At 40.9% G+C, this 21,756-nt stretch overlaps 1 protein-coding gene across 1 annotated transcript; it reads right to left on the bottom strand.

Moving 5' to 3' along the window:
* Positions 1-236: 236 nt before the first annotated feature.
* On the bottom strand, positions 237-12,041 carry GKN1 (gastrokine 1). The gene is made up of 6 exons (XM_036750007.1): positions 12,030-12,041; positions 8,386-8,439; positions 7,971-8,108; positions 5,930-6,040; positions 4,721-4,862; positions 237-358 (listed from the first exon to the last, which is right to left on the bottom strand). Exons 1-6 carry the CDS (start codon positions 12,039-12,041, stop codon positions 264-266), a joined length of 552 nt encoding a protein of 183 aa, XP_036605902.1. The 3' UTR covers positions 237-263.
* Between the last annotated feature and the right edge of the window lie 9,715 nt (positions 12,042-21,756).

Below are 21,756 nucleotides of genomic sequence, written 5' to 3'. Positions count from 1 at the left end.
AATGAGACTAAATGGACTCTAAAGTCTCATTCATTTCTGAATCAATAGATTATAAAGAGGTTCAAACAGAAATCATTAGAAATTTAAAATAAAGTAATTCCAATAGGAAATGGGTTTTATGGACAACTTGAAAACAGAAAAGGAAACAATTCAGGATAAGCAAGATGGGAAATAGAAGCTATTTTTTTATTCTTTTTAAGTAATATTAAAATTTGAAAAGTTTTGGGGAGCACGCCATGACTGATGTGTCTTCAGTGATTTCTTCATGCAATTGTTGCCTCTCCACAAAGAGAAATGTTCACAATCCCGAGGACATCAGCTCTGAAGCATGTGCCGCTAAAGAACAAGAAGCTTTGCCCTGCATAGAAAGGAATAGTTAAGCCAACATCAGTGTCTCTAGCAGGATTATTTCCTTCTGGGTATCACATAATATGCTAAAGCCACCTTTTCTCTGAGCTCAGTAAAAAGTTATATATGTGAAAATCCTGAAGTCAATTCAGTTGTCTGGAAGCATGCCTTAAGAACCATAAGCAGCCCAGAACTAAAGGGATTCTGCATCAGGGACCTGGCCTGGACAAAGGGTATGTTTGCTCCTGAGAAGGGCAGAGCTGCATATATTTTTTAAAATTTTTATTTAATATTTTATTTTTTCCCAGTTACATGTAAAGACAATTTTTAATATTTGTTTTCAAAACTTTTGAGTTCCAAACTCTCTCCCTTCTTCCCTTCTGACCCATCCCCCCTTCATTGAGAAGGTAAGCAATTTGATATAGGTTACATACTTGTAGTCATGCAAAACATTTCTGTAATAGTCATGTTGTGAAAGAAAACATAAACCAAAAAACAAACTTACAAAAAAACCTCAAGAAAAATAAAGTTAATAAAGTATGCTTCAATCTCTGTTTGGATACCATCAATCCTTTCTCTGGTGATGGGTACCATTCTTCATCATAGGTCCTTCAGAGTTGTCTTGGATCATTGCATTGCTGAGAATGGCTAAGTCATTCACAGCTGATCATCTTACAATACTGCTGTTACTTCGTACACAGTACATTTCATTTTGCATCAGCCCACGCAAGTCGGAGTTCCATCCTTACTCTTCATAGTGCTTGCTGGGCAGTTCCCTACAAGTCCTTGTAAGTCAAGGGTTCGGGGAAAAGAGGCGGTGCTAGAGTGACATCTGGTGCCACTTTCTTTCTATCTCCCTCAATCACACTCCCACCCCTTTCCACTGCCCTCTGTGCCCATCTGTGACCATGTAACCCAGTGTTTCATTTCTTTCCTTCCCTCCTCTCCCTGGACAGACTCCTCTACTGCCCCCAACTGAATTTGCTTCAGGATCAGTTTCCACTAGTTATGATTCTAACTAACTTATACTGGAGGCCATTTATTCTTATTTAAAGACATTTTCTGAATACTCATAAATGAATTAGTTAGAAGATTCATAGATAAAAGATACATATTATTAGCCAAATTAGGAGACAGTATGATTCGCTAATTTATTCTTGCATGCAAATATATTAGCATTGCCTTATGTCTTGAGGCAGAAGGATGGATTGGATCAGGGGTGGAGAACCTGTGGCCTCGAGGCCACACATGGCCATCTAGGTCCTTGAGTGCAGCCCTTTGAATCCAAACTTCACAGAACAAATCCCCTTTAAAAAAAGGATTTGTTCTATGAAACTTTGACTCAGTCAAAAGGCTGTACTTGAGGACCTAGAAGGCCACATGTAGCCTCCAGCCTGCAGGTTCCCTACCTCTATATTGAATGATTTAATTCCTTATTCCAACCTCAAACTTATCCACATTTTTGTTCATGGTCATTTCCTTTCCTATTGCCTCTAAGAATGAGGTAACCCTAGTTCTGAATAAGGTTATGCTCTGCCCCTGCCTCCTTGATCCTATTCTCTTTCCCTTTGCCCCAGGCCTTCATTTCTTCCTCTATCATCATCACCATCATCATCTAATTTTTCTCTTCCCTTCCTCCAATCTCTCTGCCACTACTCTAGTCCAAGCTAGGGTACTTCTCATATGAGCTATTTTAAAAGCCTCCTAATTGGTTTCCCTGTGTCTAGTCTCTCTACCCCCTCATCCAGTTCATCTATCACCTAACCACCAAAAGAGGTCTTCTCATATCATTCCATCCTCCAAAAAGTTTTAATGGTTTCCCATTGACTTTTGAATAAAATCCCAAAACACTCTCATGTCACATGCTGAGTTCCCCATAAAATACCATCCTAAGGATGAGGAAGCCAGCCCAAACTACAAAACCAGGTGCTCAGCCCTTAGCACAGTGCCTGGCATACAGTAGGCACTTAATAAATGTTGATTGACACCTAACTGTTTGCTAAAGCAGTGATCATCACAAAGTACTACCTGTGTAGTAGCCTACCTTTAAAAATTGAATGCTACCCTCTTAGCTTCTCCAGTAAATAAATGTATACTATGAAGGAACCTCACTACAACACTCTTCATTTTATAATAAAAATTTGAACAGGATTGAATGATCTTGACCGTCAACCTAGGGGGGTTGTAATAGCAATTTATGTTTGAAGATCTTTCCCATCCTTTAATAGGCCATGTGACTTGCTTACATCACAGGAAGCCTAAGTCACATGTAGTGGGAGGAGCTTCCTGACAGGAAAAGGAAGTTGTGTCACAGGAAATGGAGAGAGAGAGAGAGAGAGAGAGAGAGTGCATTTATGGCTGCTAATGCCTGCTAATGGCCACTCTCGTGATGGTTAGAACTGAACAGGCTGACTTAGCTGTACTGTGAGTTTGTTTTGGGGAAGAGCCCAGCAGGGGGTTGGAGAGGTTTTGGGATGGAGAGGCTCCAGGCTGTGATATGGTGTTTTAAGTTCCTTGCTATTATGATAAAGTGGGCTAACTGGCTGTGGGAGCTGAACATTTGGTTATGGGATATGATTCTCTGGTGTCTGAATAAATGTTATTCTTCTTCTACCTTCTATATGGAGAGTTTCTAATACTTTGTGGTACAGAACTACATAGGCATATTCACGATTATTGTTGATGTTGTGTTTATTGCCTTACTGATACAGGGGTTGGTTACAAAGTTTTGGAAGTAACCAGAGAACTTCTTTGTAAAGCAATTCCCTAATAATACATGGACCCTAAGAATGAGGAAGTATCCAAATGTATCTATGGTGTATATTTCAAACTCTGAGATGGAAAAATAGCAAAATGACAGGTTAACAGCACACCCAGTAACAAACACTAAACATTCCTTGATTGCTATTTTCAGAGAGTAGGATGAAAAAACCAGAAAGAGACAAAAAGACCAGGATGTCGGACAATGGGAACCACCTACCTCTTCTCAGCCTCACTCTTGTAATCTGTCTGTACCAAAAGAACTGAACACCTTGGCTAACATAGCCTAGGGGAGAAATTGTATTGTAGTCACACCATCCCAGCTGTTGTCCTCCAGTCTGTAGAATGACCCAGCCTTTTCTATTTGTTTACTATTTCATACCCAAGTCCTTCCATAATCTGGCTCTGGACAACCTTTTGAGCCTTATTTTATTCTATTACTTTTTATGTTCTCTGTACTTTGGCCACCTTAATTTACTTATAGGTCCCTGTGTTGGCAAACAAAATGGGCTCTTAGCACTCAGTTCAACCAAGTGCCCTTGAAGAGTTTGGCCTTTGTTTCCTTGATTAGATTGAGAGCCTTTGCTGACCTCCTTGCCTCAGGGAGGGCCTAGTTTACACATGAGTTTGAGTGATAGGTTTGGGACATCAGAGGCTTTTAGACCACGTGGGTTTAAGTTGCCTCTTTGTGATGATTTTAGGTCACGTGGGTGAGTCGCATGTGTGACTCACCCTTGACCCTGAAAAAGATATAAAACCAGGGGTTGGCTTTCTCTTTTCCGGAGCTCTTACCCACAGCCATGGTGGCACGCGTGACTCTGGGCCAGCCCTTGTTATGAGCTCCCGGGCTGAACCTAGATGTTGGTAACTATGAATTGTATTTGGTTTGTCTGTCAATGTCTGTAATTTGTTTGTATTTGCTCCAAAGTTCAGGGTGCTGGCTTTTTCCCCTGAACTAAGTGAGTGGTATTTGTATGCTGGATTAAAGTAAACTTGTCAACCCCTTAACGTTGCTTAACATAAAGCAGATCAAAAGAACCTGGGCTTTGGCAGCATTCTTGTTGCTGGACTTGTGTTGGTCTTTCACCCCCACAACAGCTGCCAGCTGGATTGTTGAAACAGTCCCCAAATAAGTACTATATTTTCCTGAGAGCTCACAGTTACCCACTCCTAGAATGATTTCTTGTCATAACAGACTGTTGACTTCTTACTCATCCTTCAAAGCCCAGGTCAAATGTTTCCACCTCCTAGATACTTCCTGTGTGACTTTCAGCTACAAGGAATCCCTCTTCTCTTTTCCATGGCACTTTATTTTATGTAAGTATTATTTTCTGATATATTGTGTCTGAGTATATACCTTGTCAGTGTTGCCTGACTCCTACTGAACTCTTTGAGATCAGAGACCTTCTATGGTATTTGGAACCATCAGCAGAAACTGCTTGGTCACAATATTAAGTATACAATAGGAGTTTAAAAATGTACATTGAAGAGTGAGTGAACATCTGTTCTGTACTTAGAGCTATAACTGAGCAATTTCTACTGATGATTGCAAAGGCTGGTCACAGAATGGCAACAGAATTGGAATGGAATATCCATTAGGAGAGACACTCACCTTGAACTTCCTCAGCTTTGTATGTACGAAGCCCCCTGCACATGGTTTCAATAGGAGTTCCAAATTGGGTCAGGTTTTCTACTTCCTCGGGTTCAACTTGATACTGCAGGCTTTTGGGGGAAGATCCAGTATGTACATTTGCCTAAGAGGACAGTCAAACAGGGTAAATGATCAACAAGTTGAGGGGACCATTCAGTTGTGAGGCATGCAAGACTTATAAGAGGTAGCTAAAGCAGTTCTTTGGGGACAATTTTTATCTCTAAGTACTTTTATCAATAAATTAGAGAAGGAATAAATGAACAAATTGAGCATACAACTAAAAAACTAGAAAAGCAGCAAACTGATCCCCCCAACTAAACACCAAAGTAAAAATTCTGAAAATCAAGGAAGAGATTAACAAAATTGAAGGCAAAAAAATGAACTGATAAAACTAAAAGCTATTTATTTTTTTTAAAAAAATCAATAAAATAGTTAGCTAATCTGATTTTAAAAGAGAGGAAGACCAAATTGTGCATATCAAAAAAATTTTTTAAAGAATTCAAAACAACTGAAATGGAAGTAAAGCAAACTATCAGAAGCTATTTTGCCAATCTATGCTCCAGCAAAACAGATAACTTAGGTGAAATAGATGAATACTTACAAAAATATAGAATACCCAGATTAACAGAAGAAGAAATGGTTTAAATAACCCAATATCACAAAAGTAAATTGAACAAACCACACATGAACTATCTCCACCCCCCCCCCAAAAAAAGCCTCCAGAACCAGATGAATTTAAGTGAATTCAATAAAATATTGCAAAAAACAACAACAATGACTCAACAGCAGTTGTGGAGCATGTAAAAGGCAGTCCATGGAGACTCTCAGATTGATAAGCTAAATGGTCACTGCTCAGGGATGACAAAGAACAGCTTAAGGATAATGAAGAATACCATGTAACTGGGGAAGGGAGTCAGTCCCAGCTCTGGGATTCTGGATTATTGTGGATGATCAATAAGCTATAGAAGGAGCAGCACTAAAAAGAGAACAGTAATATCTAGGGTGCAGGGAGACATCTTTCACCCAACTGGTTTATCCCACAGTGTCTTCCCCTGACCCATTTAAGAAGAAGATCAAAAGCATCCTCTTTGGCCTCCATTCTGACTTCTCTAAGTGGACTCTGCCTCACATTTACTGTTTCTCTTTTATAATGAGAAATGAGTCTTTTACCCTCTTTTCTTTTGCTGTCTTCTCAAGGTCCTGCAGGCCAGGCACAACGTCTCTGTTCAGCTTGTGCACGATGCAGGTTTTCTTGGCAAAGATCCTAACTGCTGCAAAGCCCTGTGAAAAAGAAATGATGGCTGGTGAGATCCTTGTTTCCCAAAGTAGGTCTTCCTTTCAGAAGTCAATTCTGCCAAAGTGGGAAGAGAACTGGCTATGGAATCAGAAAATCTGAGTTCCAACCTTGGCTGTGTTGGAGGCTGGTAGATGGAGCGATGGATATAGTGTTGGACTTGAAGTCTAGAAAACTCCAGATTCAAATCCTGCCTCAGACACTTATTAGCCATCTGATCTTGGGCAAATCCATTAACCTCTCAGCCTCAGTTTTCCTAATCTATGAAATGGAGGTAAGACTAGCACTTACCTCACAGGATTATTGTGAGGTTATATTATACACATGATTATACACATATGTACATACATGTATAAAAGTGCACAGTGTATATATTATGCACATGTGTATATATGTGATGCAATATGTGTTCGTAGGTATGCACGTGTATATATACATATGTGTATAATTATGCCTACATCTATTATTATATTATAACCCATTATATGTGTAATATATTAACGTTATAAAATGCATATATGTGCCCATGTATGCACATGATGCACACGTGTATATGCATGTGTGCGTATGTACACATGAACATACGTGTGTACATACACACAAAGATGTGTGTGCATATATAACATGCATAACACACTTTTACATTTAATATGCACTAACAGTTTCACTACCACTTTCTTAAGTCTAGACAATAAATAAAACAATAAATCCAGTCCTTATTTTTAGCATCAGCTGATTTCTGAGGCATAAAAGCTCATGATGAGTATTTAACAATTGGCTCTCAGGAGCCAGCTCCAGCATGCCCCTGATTGTATTTAAATTTAGAAAACACTTTGGGATCACAGGATCATAGACTTAAAAGCATACAGAGACATCAGATGCCATCTAGTCCACTTTCCTAATTTGTACTTTGAGCCTCACAGACACGTTGGGGCAAAAATACTAGGCTCTGTTGAGATTATGTATGTAAGATGCTTTGCAAATGTTAAAGTGCTATGCAAAGGTTAGCTATTATCAATATTATTCTAAAGCTGTAAGTGACCTTAAAGCGTGACTAAGTCTAGGGCCCTTGGTTTTATTTTCATCTGTTTATGAATGAAGAAATTGAGGCTGAATACTATGGGGAATAAGAAGAGTCAGAATTCAAACCCAGATCTCTGACTCCAATTCTGGTGCTCTTCCTACTGGTCATATGAGGAAAAAAATGAGTCTCAGAGAAGTTGACTTGACCAAGGCCATGCAACCACCTAGTGGAGTAACCAGGACTAGATCACTGGTTTTCTCATTTTAATCCCAGATACACTAGGTTATACTATCACTAACTTTTCCATAGGGCCCGTGGAAGTTTCATTCCTAATCACAGGAGATTTCATTCCTAATCACTGGGGGAGGAGAGTAGATAAATCATGGACTTAACCTCCCCCCTTCCGCCACCCTTCTCGCTTTTTTTTTCTTTTCTTGTTTGGCAGAGTCTAATCAGGTAAGTCTTTCATTGTGACCTGGAATCTGGAGGTCTTAGTCTATTTCCTTTATCAGACAGTTAGTAATAATGTAGGATTCTCATTCAGATCTCATTCAGATTCAGATTCAGATTCTCATTCTCCCCGTTTGGTAGCATTTTGCAGTGTAAAGAACACTCAGCTTTTTTACTTAACCAGACTTCAGTCTTGGCTTTTTCCACTAGCTGTGTGGCCTCAGGGAAGTTAGTTTCCCTCTCTGGGCCTGTTTCCTCCATAGTAAAATGTGGTTTGAAAAAAATTACCTCTTAGGTTTCTTCTTCTCAGTGACTCTAACACTGGAGTAATAATACTTGTGCCACCTGTCTTGTGGTACTACTGAGGACAGTGTTTTGTAAGCCCAAGGGATTGCAGAAATGTGAGTTATTAGCATGAAGAAGAGAAGCTGCTGGTTACTTACAGTGTTGTAATCCCAGACTGAGTTCCAAGAATTCCATCCATTGTTATTATCAACATTGGCTACATTGTGGCTATTGTCAATGCTCACTGTCTGTGAACCACTGCCACTAACGTTGTCATCATCGCTGACGTTGATGTTCTGAGATTGCAAAAGGAATTCAGAATGCACAGCACTGTAGTTTAACAGTATTATCATTTTATTTTTATTATAACTTGATAAACATGAAGAAATGTGACCATTTCAATATAGAAGAAAAACAGAAAAAATAGGATTGGCTATGAAACTGTGAGCTGTTATGTACAGTTTTTTAGAGTGTATATTAAATTTAACATATTGGTAACAAAGCCAGGCTGCTCCTGGACACTAGTTCTTAGAGAAAATGAACCAACAAATGTTTCAAAATAAATAGACTCACTGTGTCAGCAGAGGTAAAACCCTGGAGCAACCCAATGAGTCCGATAAACACAACCTGAAATGACCAAGAAAAATAGAGAATATTAATGGTTTGTCTCTATCGCTCTGTTTTTTTCCTGTCTCTCTGTCTCTATCTCTGTGCGTGTCTCCTGTCTCTTCTGTCTCTCCCCACGTCTCTTTCTCTCTCTCTCTCCCTATGTCTCTATGTCTATCTGTCTTTCCATCTGTCTGTCTTTCTCTCCCTGTCTCTGGCTCTGAATCTGGGTCTCTCTGTCTCTCTTCTCCCTCTGCCTGTCTCTGTCTCTAACTGTGTCTGTCTGGTTCCCTCTTGGTCTGTCTCACTTTATCTCTCTATGTGGACCTTCCATTACTGGATGGAACCAGTTTGAACTGGATTTAACCAGGTTAAACTAGATTGAATCAGTTTGAATTATTTTGAATCAGCTTAAATGAGTTTGAACTGGATTGAGCTGGTTTGAACCAGTTTGAACTGGATTGAGCCAGTTTGTGCTAAGAATCCATAATTCTCCCTCCTGTAAATGCTTTCTAAGTTTGCAGACTTCAGTAGATTTTCTTAATGAGCTGCTGGGGGCCAAAAAATTCTTTCCTTTGCGATCAACTTAATGATTAGATTTGCTGTTCTTAGCTAGGCAGGTTCTAAGTAAATAGTCATACAGCCCATCTCCAGTATGTGAAGCTTTTCACATTTGCTAGCATCTCCAAGATCTCATGCTTGTCTAGTCAAGGTCTTCAATACCCAAAGTCGTTCCTAACACACTGTGAACTCCAACATTATACCTAGAGTTACGTATTCTACTTTCATGGAAAATACATGCTTTGTTATAGAAGAAGATGCATATGTACAAATATTTGTCTATCTGTACCCTTATCTCTATAAATATTGAAAAGTAGTATGGGGAGTCCCAAGGAAAAGACCAGAGATGAAACATGCTACCCATCTCCCACCAGATAAGTGATTGGCTTAAAATACAGAGTGAGATATCCATTTTTAGCATGGCCAATGTAGTAATTTGTTTAGTTGTTCTATGCATATTTGTTATAAAGTTTAATTTTTTCATTTTTATTGTTCAATTGGGGAGAACATTAGAAAAGAGATAACAAATGCTTGTACAAATAAAAAAAAAGGCAAAGTGGGATAATGGGTAGAGGGCCATCCTTAGAGTCAAAAAGACCAGGGTTCAAGTCCTGCTTCTAATACTAATATTGACTACACAACCCTAGGAAAGTCATAACCTCTCAGTGCCCCAGGCTATGGACTCTCAATATAAGTTACAGAACAGTTGCTGATCTACATTGATAGGAGGAGTTTCCTCACCATTTGATAAAACAATCCTCCTCCATGACAGCAACAACCGAACAGAGTGGGAGGGAATATTGGATTACAACCAAGAAAGAAGACTTGAGCCCTGCCATAGCAGAGCCAGGAGGCAAAGCTAACTCCAGGCACTGTGTTCTTTCCAGTGAACCACAGCTGCCTTCAATGACATGATCCAGGCCCTTATATGCTGGATATGAGTACTCTTCTTTTGTAGCCCATTCGATTTAATCCAACAAACTTCTATGAAAGGACTGCAGTGTGTAGAATTCTGTCTGAGGCACAGGAAGAAACATGAAGATAAGATAGTCTCTGTACCCACGGAGCTTATAGTCTCATAAGGAGAAAAGACAGAAGCATTTTTTTCCTAATACATACAAGATGCTTTAGAGAGTTGCCATAAAAAGTCATCCATGAGCTCATAAGGAGGAAAGATCAATACCAGCTGGGGTCTGGGGAAGGCAATCTGGGGAGTCTTCCAGGAGGAGGTGACATGTGGAATTGGGCTTTCAAGGATTTGATAGGAATTTGTTATTTGAAGAGGAAAAAAGTCATTCCAGCATAGTCAAGAACATGAGCAGAGGTACAGAAGGTTTAGCAAACTGCAGTATTTCTGGAAAGGGGGCATTCTGATTAAAAGGAACTATTATATGTCTGAACATTTCAGGGAGAAGTATAAGAAAAAGGCTCTGTGCATCTTGTCCCCTATACTAACTTACAAATTCCTTGAAGGTAAGCACCGTATCTCGCCTAAACTTGGTGTCTCCAGTGCTGATCTCTGCCCATATTAGGTGCTTAATGAGTGTTTGTTGATTGGAGGTTGGGGACCATGCTGACTTATGTAGAACCCCATTTCAAAGCTTGGTATGTTGTGGAGAGAGTCGTTGCATACTTGCTTTGAGAATTCACTTGAATAGGGAATGACTAAATGGTATTTATTCCCTTAGGCAAAGGAGAAAGTGAATGGTGAGAAAGAGCCCTTTGGCCTCTGGCAAGTCACTTCTGGATCAATGACTGTGAGGGGTTTTAAATCGTAGAGGGAAAGGGCAATTATGTTAAGGACAGAGATAGCTACTGGGAGACTCTTTGAATATAACTATGAGATCCTGATTCTCCCTTGAAGTAGCAACTGCACCATCAATGCATAGGGTGCCTGGCCTGAAGCCAGGAAGACTCATTTTCCTGAGTTCCTCAGACACTTAGTAACTGTGTGACCCTGGGCAAGTCACTTAACCCTGTTTGCCTCAGTTTCCTCATCTGTAAAATGAGCTGGAGAAGGAAATGGCAAGCCACCCCAGTATCTTTGCAAAGAAAACCCCAGATGGGGTCATGGAGAGTAGGACACAACTGAAATGACTGAATAACCACAACACATTAGCTATAAAGAAGAGTGGTTCTGATATCAGAAGACCTGGGTTCAGTAGATGGTTCTGCCCATTTTTTGCCTGTATAACAAGGGTAGGTCACACCCTCTCTCTGGGTCCCAGTTTCCTTATCCAAAAAATGATGGAATGAGACTAAATGATCTCCAAGGTTTCATCCAGCTATAAATCCTAAGAAGTGTCTAAGTCCCACCTCTGATCTAAATCTCCTCATAGAGAAAACTAGAAGGGAGAGAAATTTTTTCCCCAATGTCCCATAACAGAGGAACTCAACCAGAATGGAGAGAAATTTTTTCCCCAATGTCCCATAACAGAGGAACTCAACCAGAATGGAGAGAAATTTTTTCCCCAATGTCCCATAACAGAGGAACTCAGCTTGTGACACAGTGGATATGGTGCTGGGCCTGGAATCAGAAAGACTGGAGTTCAAACCTGGGCTCGAGCATTCACTTCCTGTGTGACCTCGGGCAAGTCACTTAACCTCTGTTTGCCTCATTTTCCTCATCTGTAAAATGGGATATTAACAGCACCAAGCTCCCTGGGCTATTCTGAGGCTCAAATGAGATAGTATTTGTGAAATCACTTAGCATAATGACTGGCACCCAGTAGGTGCTCTATAAATGTTTATTCCCTTCCCCCTCTTCTGCTTTCTATCACAAAATAAACCCCTGTAAGATTGCCAACCTTCTCTACAGGGTTACAAGATGCAGAACTAGAAGGGACCATCTCTACAACATCCTCATTCTGCCGAAGGGCAAATAGGCTCAGGCAGAATAAATGATTCACTCAAGGTCACCTATTTAAATCAACGGCCAAACCTGTTTCCAAACCCAGACCCACTGACTAAATCCAGGCTCCTTTCCACTGCACCATTTCATCTCTCTAATTCTGGTGTGACAAGTACAAAGGAAAGACCAGTCTACTCACCGCCAGCTTCATCGTGTCCTTGGGAGGTGACAGGACAGATTAGAGCGAGATCTCATGGAGTCAGGGCTGGAGAATATATTCTCAATATATATTCTCTGACTCTGTTATTCAAACTAGCTGTGGGTGGGCTGAGTCTGATATTAATCTTCTACCTTTCCCCCTATCCATACCATACCATGATGTGCCAGGAGAATTTCTAGGATATCTAGTGAGCAAGACCCTTTGACCTGAACTTGATCTGACTCATCTGTTGATGTTGAGGGACTGTTCATAACCATAAACCCAATATGTTTTGTGATAACTTTGGGCTGGCTTGAAGTTAGGGATGGGCTTGTCAGTGGTTTTGTATGTTGACATTATACAAAATCAATACAAGAATGAGGATCCCCAAAATCAAACAAGGTGGAAAGGGAGAAGCTGTGTGTACTCTGAGATACCAGATAACAGCCCTCTTGGTCATGGTGTCCAAGGCTTTGTTCATTCTGTGCAACTGGCCTTGGAAATGAAGGAATTTTACCTTTGCACATTTTGTATGCTGAAGCTGTGTCTCAATGTTTGCACTATGGGGCCCTCTATGATTCCAATATTTTTCGGAATATTTTCCCAATATTTTTCGGAATATTTTCCCAATATTTTTCAGAAGTTGGAAGAGGATTGGGACTGAGGAGAGAGAGAGCTCAGAGCTCAGCAAGAGGTGGCAGGAAAGGGCTTTTTCTTTTCTTTTTTTTTTTAACTTAATCAGGTTTTTTTAATTTTTTATTAGGCCATCTCTGAACTCTTGGGTGGCTTGAACACAAAGACCCTGTATATTTCATTCTCTCAATCAATAGAGAATAGCTAAAGAGTGGACAGTTACTGGAAGACTCTCCCATTCCCTAGTCAGGAATGGGATATCCTTCTTGGTAACCAGCGGAGGCAGCTTTAGAAAGAGAGAACAGGACCGAGCTGGGAGTTTGCATCTTTTCTCTCTTTATCCCATTTCTCCCTAAGACTCCATCACCTGTGGTCTTTGCTTTTTGGAAGGCAGAAGAGGCAGTGGAGGCTGTGCCTAGGGGAAACTTTTTTTAAGGGAGGGGAGATGGCAGTAGAGGCTTAAGTCCCTGGTCACTGTTTACCTTTTTCTGAGGAAGTCACTTCAGTGAATGCCCCCTTTGAGTGAAGAAAGAGATGTCCGGAAAGGAACCAAAGTGAATGTTTCCAATTCCCCCCAGCACTTGACTTCTTTGTTTCTGCTGCATTTATCCTACACAGGTCATTCAGCCTCCGCTTCCTCATCTGTTAAATGGAAATTATCAGAACATCCACTTCACAGGGTTGTTGTGAGGCTCAAAGGACCTAAATGAAGTCTTTTGCCAAACTTAAAGCATCATGTAAATGTGAGTTACCGTCTCTCGTAAGGCAGCATGGCACAGTGGCTGTCAAGCTGACTCTTTAGAGTGAGGAAAGCCCGAGCTCAGGTCTCACCTTTGATACCGTAATGGCAACCACACTGGTACACCCAGGATGGCTGCTAGCGCGGGTTCTTGTATCTGCTTTACTGAGGAAAGACAGCTGTTCCAGGGGTCAACGATCTTTCTTCTTAATCACATAAAATACAAACACAGGAAATACAGAAAAGAGAAATAAAGACCACCAGACAGTGCTCCACTGCCTGAATCAAAGCGTTCCATCCACCACTGAATAGAGAGAGCCTTTACCTCTGAGGAGTGGGCGAGCTCTGGACATACAGCCACTCAGAGTCTCGACCAAGGAATCACAACATCTTTCTCATAAGCGAGCCCCCAGAGCAAAAGCTCAGCTCTCAGAATACATGGTCTTTAGGCTCAGTGCCTAATTTTAAATTAACAAAAGGTGTGTAAGCCTTTCTACAAGCAAGCAAGCTTCCCTTAATGGGCTCCAAATGAGGTCTATTGATGGGCAGAGAAGATCGTATTCCCATTAACCTTACAGATACATACTGGCCATGCGACTGCACAAGGCAACTTCACAGTGCCCTAAGCAATTCTCTTAAGACTGGTGACACCCTACATCTGCTAAGGGAGTTTCCTCACCCAAGAGTTGAATATACGAGTGAGACCACAGTCACAGGCCCTATGCTCATCTCACTCAGTATCACGATCCTGCCCTCCATCAGATCACAAGCCCCTTGAGAGAAGGATCTGTGACACCTCTATTTTGAGAGGCAGCTTGGCAGAAAGTACTGGGCTTGGAGTGGTGAGACCCAGACTCAAATCCCACTCCAGGCACTCAATAGGAAGGACCAGGAGCAATTCATTTAAACCTCTCAGAGTCTCAGTCTCTTCACCTAGAAAATAAGGAAAATGAGTGGCTTTTGAGCTTCATAGCGTTGTTGGGAGGAAAGCGCTCTATACTTTAAAGTGCTCTGCGACGTGAGTTTTTAGCTCTTCAGCCCCAGGCCCTAGTCCAGTGCCTACATATACAAAGACATTTAATAATAAAACATGCTTGTTGAATCAACTGGATGAGCAGTCATAGTAAGGATGGGCTGGTATGTGGGGATAGAAGACAAGTACTTTGACCCTGGGTCTCTTCTTTCTGCCTTGACAATGCCTCCCCAGCCTCATGCTCTCTTACAGTCCACGGCCACACCCATGGAGATGCATTTCTTAAAGCGAATAGCTGGCACTGGTTTCAGTGATCTTGTCAATGATGCCACAGCCATCATGTTTGCAGGAGTAACTGGGATGAAGGTTTTCTGGATCATGTGCCAGAGGAAGTCCTCGCAGCCTTCACAAGTGATGCATCGGTAATGATAACCTGTGGCCTTGTCTCCGCACATGACACACTGCTCATCTTTGTCCAGGTAGGGATGTACTCTGATGTGCTGGTTTTTGGGGAATATTGGCTGATCTTTCTTTTCTACTTGCTGTCTAGTGATCCATTATCTTGAGTCAGACCCACAATCCAGTTTGCTTGGCTGCTGTTCCATCCATTGCAATTCCATCCAGGATTGTCCCCCTCCCTCAGCACTCCAATAGACTAAAGTAGGCATAGCAACCTCCTGCAGACAGAGCAATGAGCCTCCCCCACCACCACCACCTGGGCTCTAGGGTACAATGCCCATGGTACTTGACCTCAGCATTTAGCCTTCCATGCCATGCCCCACACCCTGCTGAGGGCAGGGTAGAAAGCCTGGGAGTAAAAGCTGGCTCTTGGGGAAAGTCCTGAGTTGGGGGAGGGAGGAGTAGCTGTAGAGTCTTGTCCTAAGGGTACTTGACATGGCAGGCTGGGCAGGGGAAGGGGCTTTTCAAAATAATCAATGGCTCTGACTCTCAGGGATTAGAAGAGTAGGAGATAGGATCATAGACTTAGAGCAGGGTTGTGTTTGTCCTTCGTTTTTGAAGAGGACCATGGTATCAGGAAAATGATGATATGACTTGCAGTTGACTTTGATTTGAGTGAGGGAGGGCTATGCAAGGTCACCAGCCTTACTTTCTCCTCCAGAGCCATCTGGGTCCAGTGGCCTGATATTCATCAGGATGACAAGGATCATAGACTTGGAGTAGGAAGAGAAATCACCTCAGTGATTTCTTAGTGATCACCTTAGAGATCATTTAGTTCAGTGGTTTCATTTGACAGATGAGAAAACCGAGACCAAGGGAAATTAAATGATCTGTGTAAGGTCAGCCAAGCAAATAGAGGAGCTGAAATGTGAACATAGGTCCTCTGACTTCAAATTCAGAATGTTTTCCACCATGCAACGGGTTATCCAAGGGGTGAAGTACAGAGAAATTTATAAACTTTTTGTTCTTGCTTATACATTTTTCACCCCACTTGGGGTTTTCTTGGCAAAGATACTGGAGTTGTTTGCCATTTCCTTCCCCAGATCATTTTACAGATGAGGAAACTGAGGCAAACAGGGTTAAGTGACTTGCCCAGCTACTAAGTGTCTGAGGCCGAATTTGAATTCAGGAAGATGAGTCTTAAAGGCCTAGGCCCAGTACTCTATCCACTGCACCACTTAACCGCCCCAACTTATAAACTAAATTGGGCTAAAAGTATCCTTTAGTTATGCCTTACTAAAATGTCACTTTGTGGAATGTCATAATACCTCTCTGGGCCTCAGTTTCCTTATCTATGAAGTGAAGGGTCAGACTAACACTAGAACAGGTGTTCTCAACCCTTGTGTCATGGATCTCTTTGGCAGTCTGGTAAACCCTATGGATGGACCCTTTCTCATAGTAATGCTTTTAAATGTGTATAGTAAAATACATAGGAATACAAAGAAAACCAATTATATTGAAAAAAGATGTAATTTTTTGCCATCCAAGTTTACAGACCCCACTACCCTAGTCTGTGCACCCAAGGTTAAAAACCTTTACAATCTCAAAGGTCCCTTTCCTTCTCTAAATCTCATGGTTGTATGTGTCTGTGACCCTTTTTTGGGGGGGGGACCCTCAAAGAACCATAGATCTGGAAGGGACCCTTGAACAAATGACTTCACCTTTATGCCAGTTTCTTTGTCCATAAAATGAAGAGATTGGTCTAAAAAGAACCTATCTGGCTCTCTAACATTCTGTGATCCTGATAAGTTACTTTACATTTCCAAGTCCAGTCATTTTTCAAAATTTCCTTTTATTCACTTCTCCTCCACTACTCTCCCAGCTCTTTCCCTGTTTGTCCTATGCAATTTTTAAATTGAGGAAGAGAATCACTGTGGTCTTCTTTGTGTTCAATACACTTTAATACATGTGATCATTCAATGCCTAAAAATGTTGGAATCAGCAGCCAGAACTTCCATGAGGACCTAGGCAGCATCTTCCCATGTGGCCCCTCTGCTCAGGGTGGCTCACCTGCTACACCCTTTCTCCTTCCAGTTCCCACCCTCCTCCCGCATACTCCACACCCTGGAACTCCTCCCAGTAAATTAATATATTAGTTGGCTAGTTCAGGTATTTGTTTAAGGCATCTATCACCTAATTCTGGGGAGCCACCCACCCTTTCACTTGCTTGATTTATCTCTTTCCTAATAGATTAATTTAGCATAGTTCAGTCATTCAGTCATGTCCCACTTTAAACAGAATAAAGTCCATGGGGTTTTCTTGGCAAAGACATTGCAGTGGTTTGCTATTTCCTTCTCCAGTGTGGTTGCGTTTTACATATGGGAAATTAAGGCTGGAAACATTCCAGGGTACAACCAAACCAGATTAAAATATAATTGGGAAATACATAACAAAATAAATTAAAATATAATAAAATGTAGAAAATGTTAATATGTGGTTTTCTAAGTCAATATGCACTCACAAAGATCCTTATGTACTGTCTAGTGACCTCCCCATCGCTTTCTATTTGAGTTTGACACCACATAATATTCAAGTCCATAAGTCCTAGCCTATATACTCAGTGCCAGAAAAATTGAATGACATTTGACATTTACATAAGGTTTTGAAGTGCATAAAGCATTTTACTGCCATTATCTTGTTCCATTCTCAGGATTGCCCTGTGAGTTGTGAGAAGTGGGTAGTGAAAGTATCTCTATATTACAGACAAAGAAACTGAGGTTCCAAAAAGTGAAATGAGTTAGCTCACATGACTGTAGGTGGCAGAACCAGGACTATCACTCATTTCTTCTGATTCCAAATTCATTGCTTTTTTTGGTTGTTATTCCAATGTCCTTCCTCCTTGTAGCTAGGCTTTCTTGTCACCTAGTACTGGAAGGTTGTTGTTCCAATGTCCTTCCTCCCTGTAGCTAGACTTTCTTGTCACCTAGCGCTGGAAGGGACTTCAGAAATCATCTACTCCAACCACCTCTTTTTACAGATGAAAAACCTGGGGCTACAGAAGAAAAATGACTTGCCCAAAGATTCACAGTGAGTAACAGGATGACTTTAGGATTTGAACTCATGCCTTCTGACTTCAAGTTCAGTGTTCTATAATAACCATAGTGTTTTACAGGCAGCCAGGTGTCGTTCAGTCACTAAACATTTATTAAACACCTAAGGCATGGTGCTAAGCTCTGGGGATGCCAGAAGAGGCAAAAGACAGTCCTTGATCTAAAGGAGCTCACAATCTAATTATGGGGGTGAGGGGAGGACAGAAAAAACAATTTACTTGGGGTCAGGAGATCTGGATTTGAATCGTGATTCCAACATTTATTAAGTACATGACCCTAGGCAAATCACCTCATCTCTCTGAGTCTGTTTCCTCATCTATAAAATTAAGATGATAATTCTTATACCACCTATCTCAAAGGGTTATTGTGAGGAAAGTGCTTTGTAAATCTTAGAGACCTCCAGAAGTGGAAGTGTGTGAGCTGTTATTATTACTTGAAATACTCTTGGGAAAAGGGTTATTTTTCCTGCTCTTCTCCTGTCTATAAATACAGCTAGACCACCAATCTGGAGATCAAAAGTCGTACAAAGTTAGAAGGAAAGCAAGAAAAAGATATTAGGAACAATTAAAAGGGTAGACTCTTCCCCTTTGTTCCACATGTATCAATAAGGTCTGTGACTTTGAGAGACTTAGACAAAGCTTACACTAAATTGCTCTAAATACAACATATATTCATACAATGCAAACTGATTTGGTGGAAGTGCCCACTTTCTGCAACCCACACAAGGGTGCAAGACACACTGCTGTCCCGGGTCTCATCATTTCCCTGTTTGAGGGAAATGAAATTATTCTCATAATTGAAAACCCAGGTGATAACCCCTATCCAGATCGATGTTGAATGGTCTGCCAATGTTGGTGAGCAGAATGCAGTGTGTGTGTTTTGCTGAGCTAGACAAAGTATCCTCCACAAGGAGCTATTCTGATGCCTTATTGTAGCATCAGAAGGTGATTGTGGGTTCTTGAAAGCATGTCAACAGAGATCAAGATCTTTCAGATTCTTTTCAGTCTTAGGATCAATTGAGATAATATTTGTAAAGGTCTTAGCACAGATCCTAGCATATTTTTGTTGTTCAGTTGTTTCAGTCGTGTCCAACTCTCTATGACCCCATTTGGAGTTTTCTTGGCAAAGATATTGGAGTGATTTGCTGTTTCCTTCTCCAGATCATTTTACGGATGAGGAAACTAAGGCAGACAGGGTTAAGTGACTTGCCCAGGGTCACACAGCTAAGTGTCTGAGACTGGATTTGAACTCAGGAAGATGAGTCTTCCTGATTCTAGGTCTGGCACTCTGTCCACTTCACCACTTAGCTGCCCTACTAGTGCATAGTGTGTACTTAACAAATGTGTGTTCTCTTGTTCCCTCCACCAAGGTGGGAAGGTTTTTTTTAAATTTATTTAATATATTTAGTTTTCAGCATTGATTTTCACAAAAGTTTGAATTACAAATTTTTTCCCTGTTTCTACCCTCCCCCCCTCCAAGATGGCATATATTCTGGTTGCCCCGTTCCAAAGTCAGCCCTCCCATCTGTCACCCCACTCCCCTCCCATCCCCCTTTCCCTTCTTCTCTTGTAGGGCAAGATAAATTTCTATGCCCCATTGCCTGTGTATCTTATTTCCTAGTTGCATGAAAAGACTTTTTTTGTTATTGTTGTTTTTGAACGTCTGTTTTTAAAACTTTGAGTTCCAAATTCTCTCCCCTCTTCCCTCCCCACCCACCCTCCCTAAGAAGGCAAGCAATTCAACATAGGCCACATGCATATCATTATGTAAAACCCTTCCACAATACTCATGTTGCGAAAGATTAACTATGTTTGCTCCTCCCTAACCTATCCCCCTTTATTGAATTTTCTCCCTTGACCCTGTCCCTTTTTGAAAATGTTTGTTTTTATTACCTCCTCCCCCTGTCTGCCCTCCCTTCTATCATCCCCCCTTTTTTATCTTCTTCCTCCTTCTTTCCTGTGGGGTAAGATACCCAATTGAGTGTGCATGGTATTCCCTCCTCAGGTCAAATCCGATGAGAGCAAGATTTACTCATTCCCCCTCACCTGCCCCCTCTTCCCTTCCTACAGAACCATTTTTTCTTGCCACTTTTATGTGAGATAATTTACCCCATTCTATCTCTCCTTTTCTCCCTCTCTCAATATGTTCCTCTCTTATCCCTTAAATTGCTTTTATTTTTTTAGATATCATCCCTTCATATTCAACTCACTCTGTGCCCTTTGTGTGTATATATATATATACATATATATATATACCCACATATATACATACATAGACACACACATATGTATATATATATATATATGTATACACATATATATATGCATATTCCTTTCAGCTACTATGATATTGAGGTCTCATGAATCATACACATCATCTTTCTATGTAGGAATGTAAACAAAACAGTTCAACTTTAGTAAGTACCTTATGATTTCTCTTTCTTGTTTACCTTTTCATGCTTCTCTTGATTCTTGTGTTTGAAAGTCAAATTTTCTATTCAGCTCTGGTCTTTTCACTGAGAAAGCTTGAAAGTCCTCTATTTTATTGAAAATCCATATTTTGCCTTGGAGCATGATACTCAGTTTTGCTGGGTAGGTGATTCTAGGTTTTAATCCTAGCTCCATTGACCTCCGGAATATCGTATTCCAAGACCTTTGACCTCTTAATGTAGAAGCTGCTAGATCTTGGATTATTCTGATTATGTTTCCACAATACTCAAATTGTTTCTTTCTGGCTGCTTGCAGTATTTTCTCCTTGACCTGGGAGCTCTGGAATTTGGCGACAATGTTCCTAGGAGTTTTTTTGGGGGGGGGATCTATTTGAGGAGGCGATCTGTGGATTCTTTCAATTTCTATTTTACCCTCTGGCTCTAGCATATCAGGGAAATTCTCCTCGATAATTTCTTGAAAGATGATATCTAGGCTCTTTTTTTGATCATGGCTTTCAGGTAGTCCAATAATTTTTAAATTATCTCTCCTGGATCTATTTTCTAGGTCAGTGGTTTTTCCAATGAGATATTTCACATTGTCTTCCATTTTTTCATTCCTTTGGTTCTGTTTTATAATATCTTGATTTCTCATCAAGTCACTAGCTTCTACCTGCTCCAATCTAATTTTTAAGGTAGTATTTTCTTCAGTGGTCTTTTGGACCTCCTTTTCCATTTGGCTAATTCTGCCTTTCAAGACATTCTTCTCCTCATTGGCTTTTTGGAGCTCTTTCGACATTTGAGTTAGTCTATTTTTTAAAGTGTTGTTTTCTTCAATATTTTTTACAGTATTTTTTTGGGTCTCCTTTAGCAAGTCATTGACTTGTTTTTCATGGTTTTCTTGCATCATTCTCATTTCTTATCCTGATTTTTCCTCTACTTCTCTTACTTGCTTTTCCAACTCCTTTTTGAGCTCTTCCATGGCCTGAGACCAGTTCATGTTTTTCTTGGAGGCTTTTGGTATAGTCTCTTGCACTTTGTTGACTTCTTCAGGCCATATGTTTTGGTCTTCTTTGTCACCAAAGAAGGATTCCAAAGTCTGAGACTGAATCTGGGTGTGTTTTCGCTGCCTGGCCATATTCCCAGCCAACTTACTTGACCCTTGAGTTTTTTGTCGGGGTATGATTGCTTGTAGAGCAAAGAGTACTTTGTTCCAAGCTTGAGGGGATGCGCTATTGATTTCAGAGCTATTTCTATACAGCCAGCTCTGCCACACCAGCACTCCTCCTTCCTCAAGAACCACCAACCTGGACCTGACGCAAATCTTCAGCAGGCTCTGCACTCCTGCTCTGATCTGCCACTCAATTCCTCCCACCATGTGGGCCTGGGGCTGGAAGTAACTGCAGCTGGAGTTCTGTAGCTGCACCTCCCCTGCTGCTCCTGGGGCG

Source organism: Trichosurus vulpecula, chromosome 3 (genome assembly GCF_011100635.1).
Source record: "Trichosurus vulpecula isolate mTriVul1 chromosome 3, mTriVul1.pri, whole genome shotgun sequence".
Lineage (NCBI taxonomy): Eukaryota > Metazoa > Chordata > Mammalia > Diprotodontia > Phalangeridae > Trichosurus > Trichosurus vulpecula.
The sequence above is the reverse complement of the archived record's forward strand: the minus strand, read 5'-3'. Positions and strand labels throughout refer to the sequence as shown.

Excerpts from the sequence above, each read along its gene's own strand:
- GKN1 (XM_036750007.1), bottom strand. Across the intron at positions 6,041-7,970 it reads CAGTCTGGGATTACAACACT|GGCTTTGCAGCAGTTAGGAT; the intron begins GTAAGTAACCAG and ends TCTTTTTCACAG. Across the intron at positions 359-4,720 it reads CAAAGCTGAGGAAGTTCAAG|GGCAAAGCTTCTTGTTCTTT; the intron begins GTGAGTGTCTCT and ends CTTTCTATGCAG.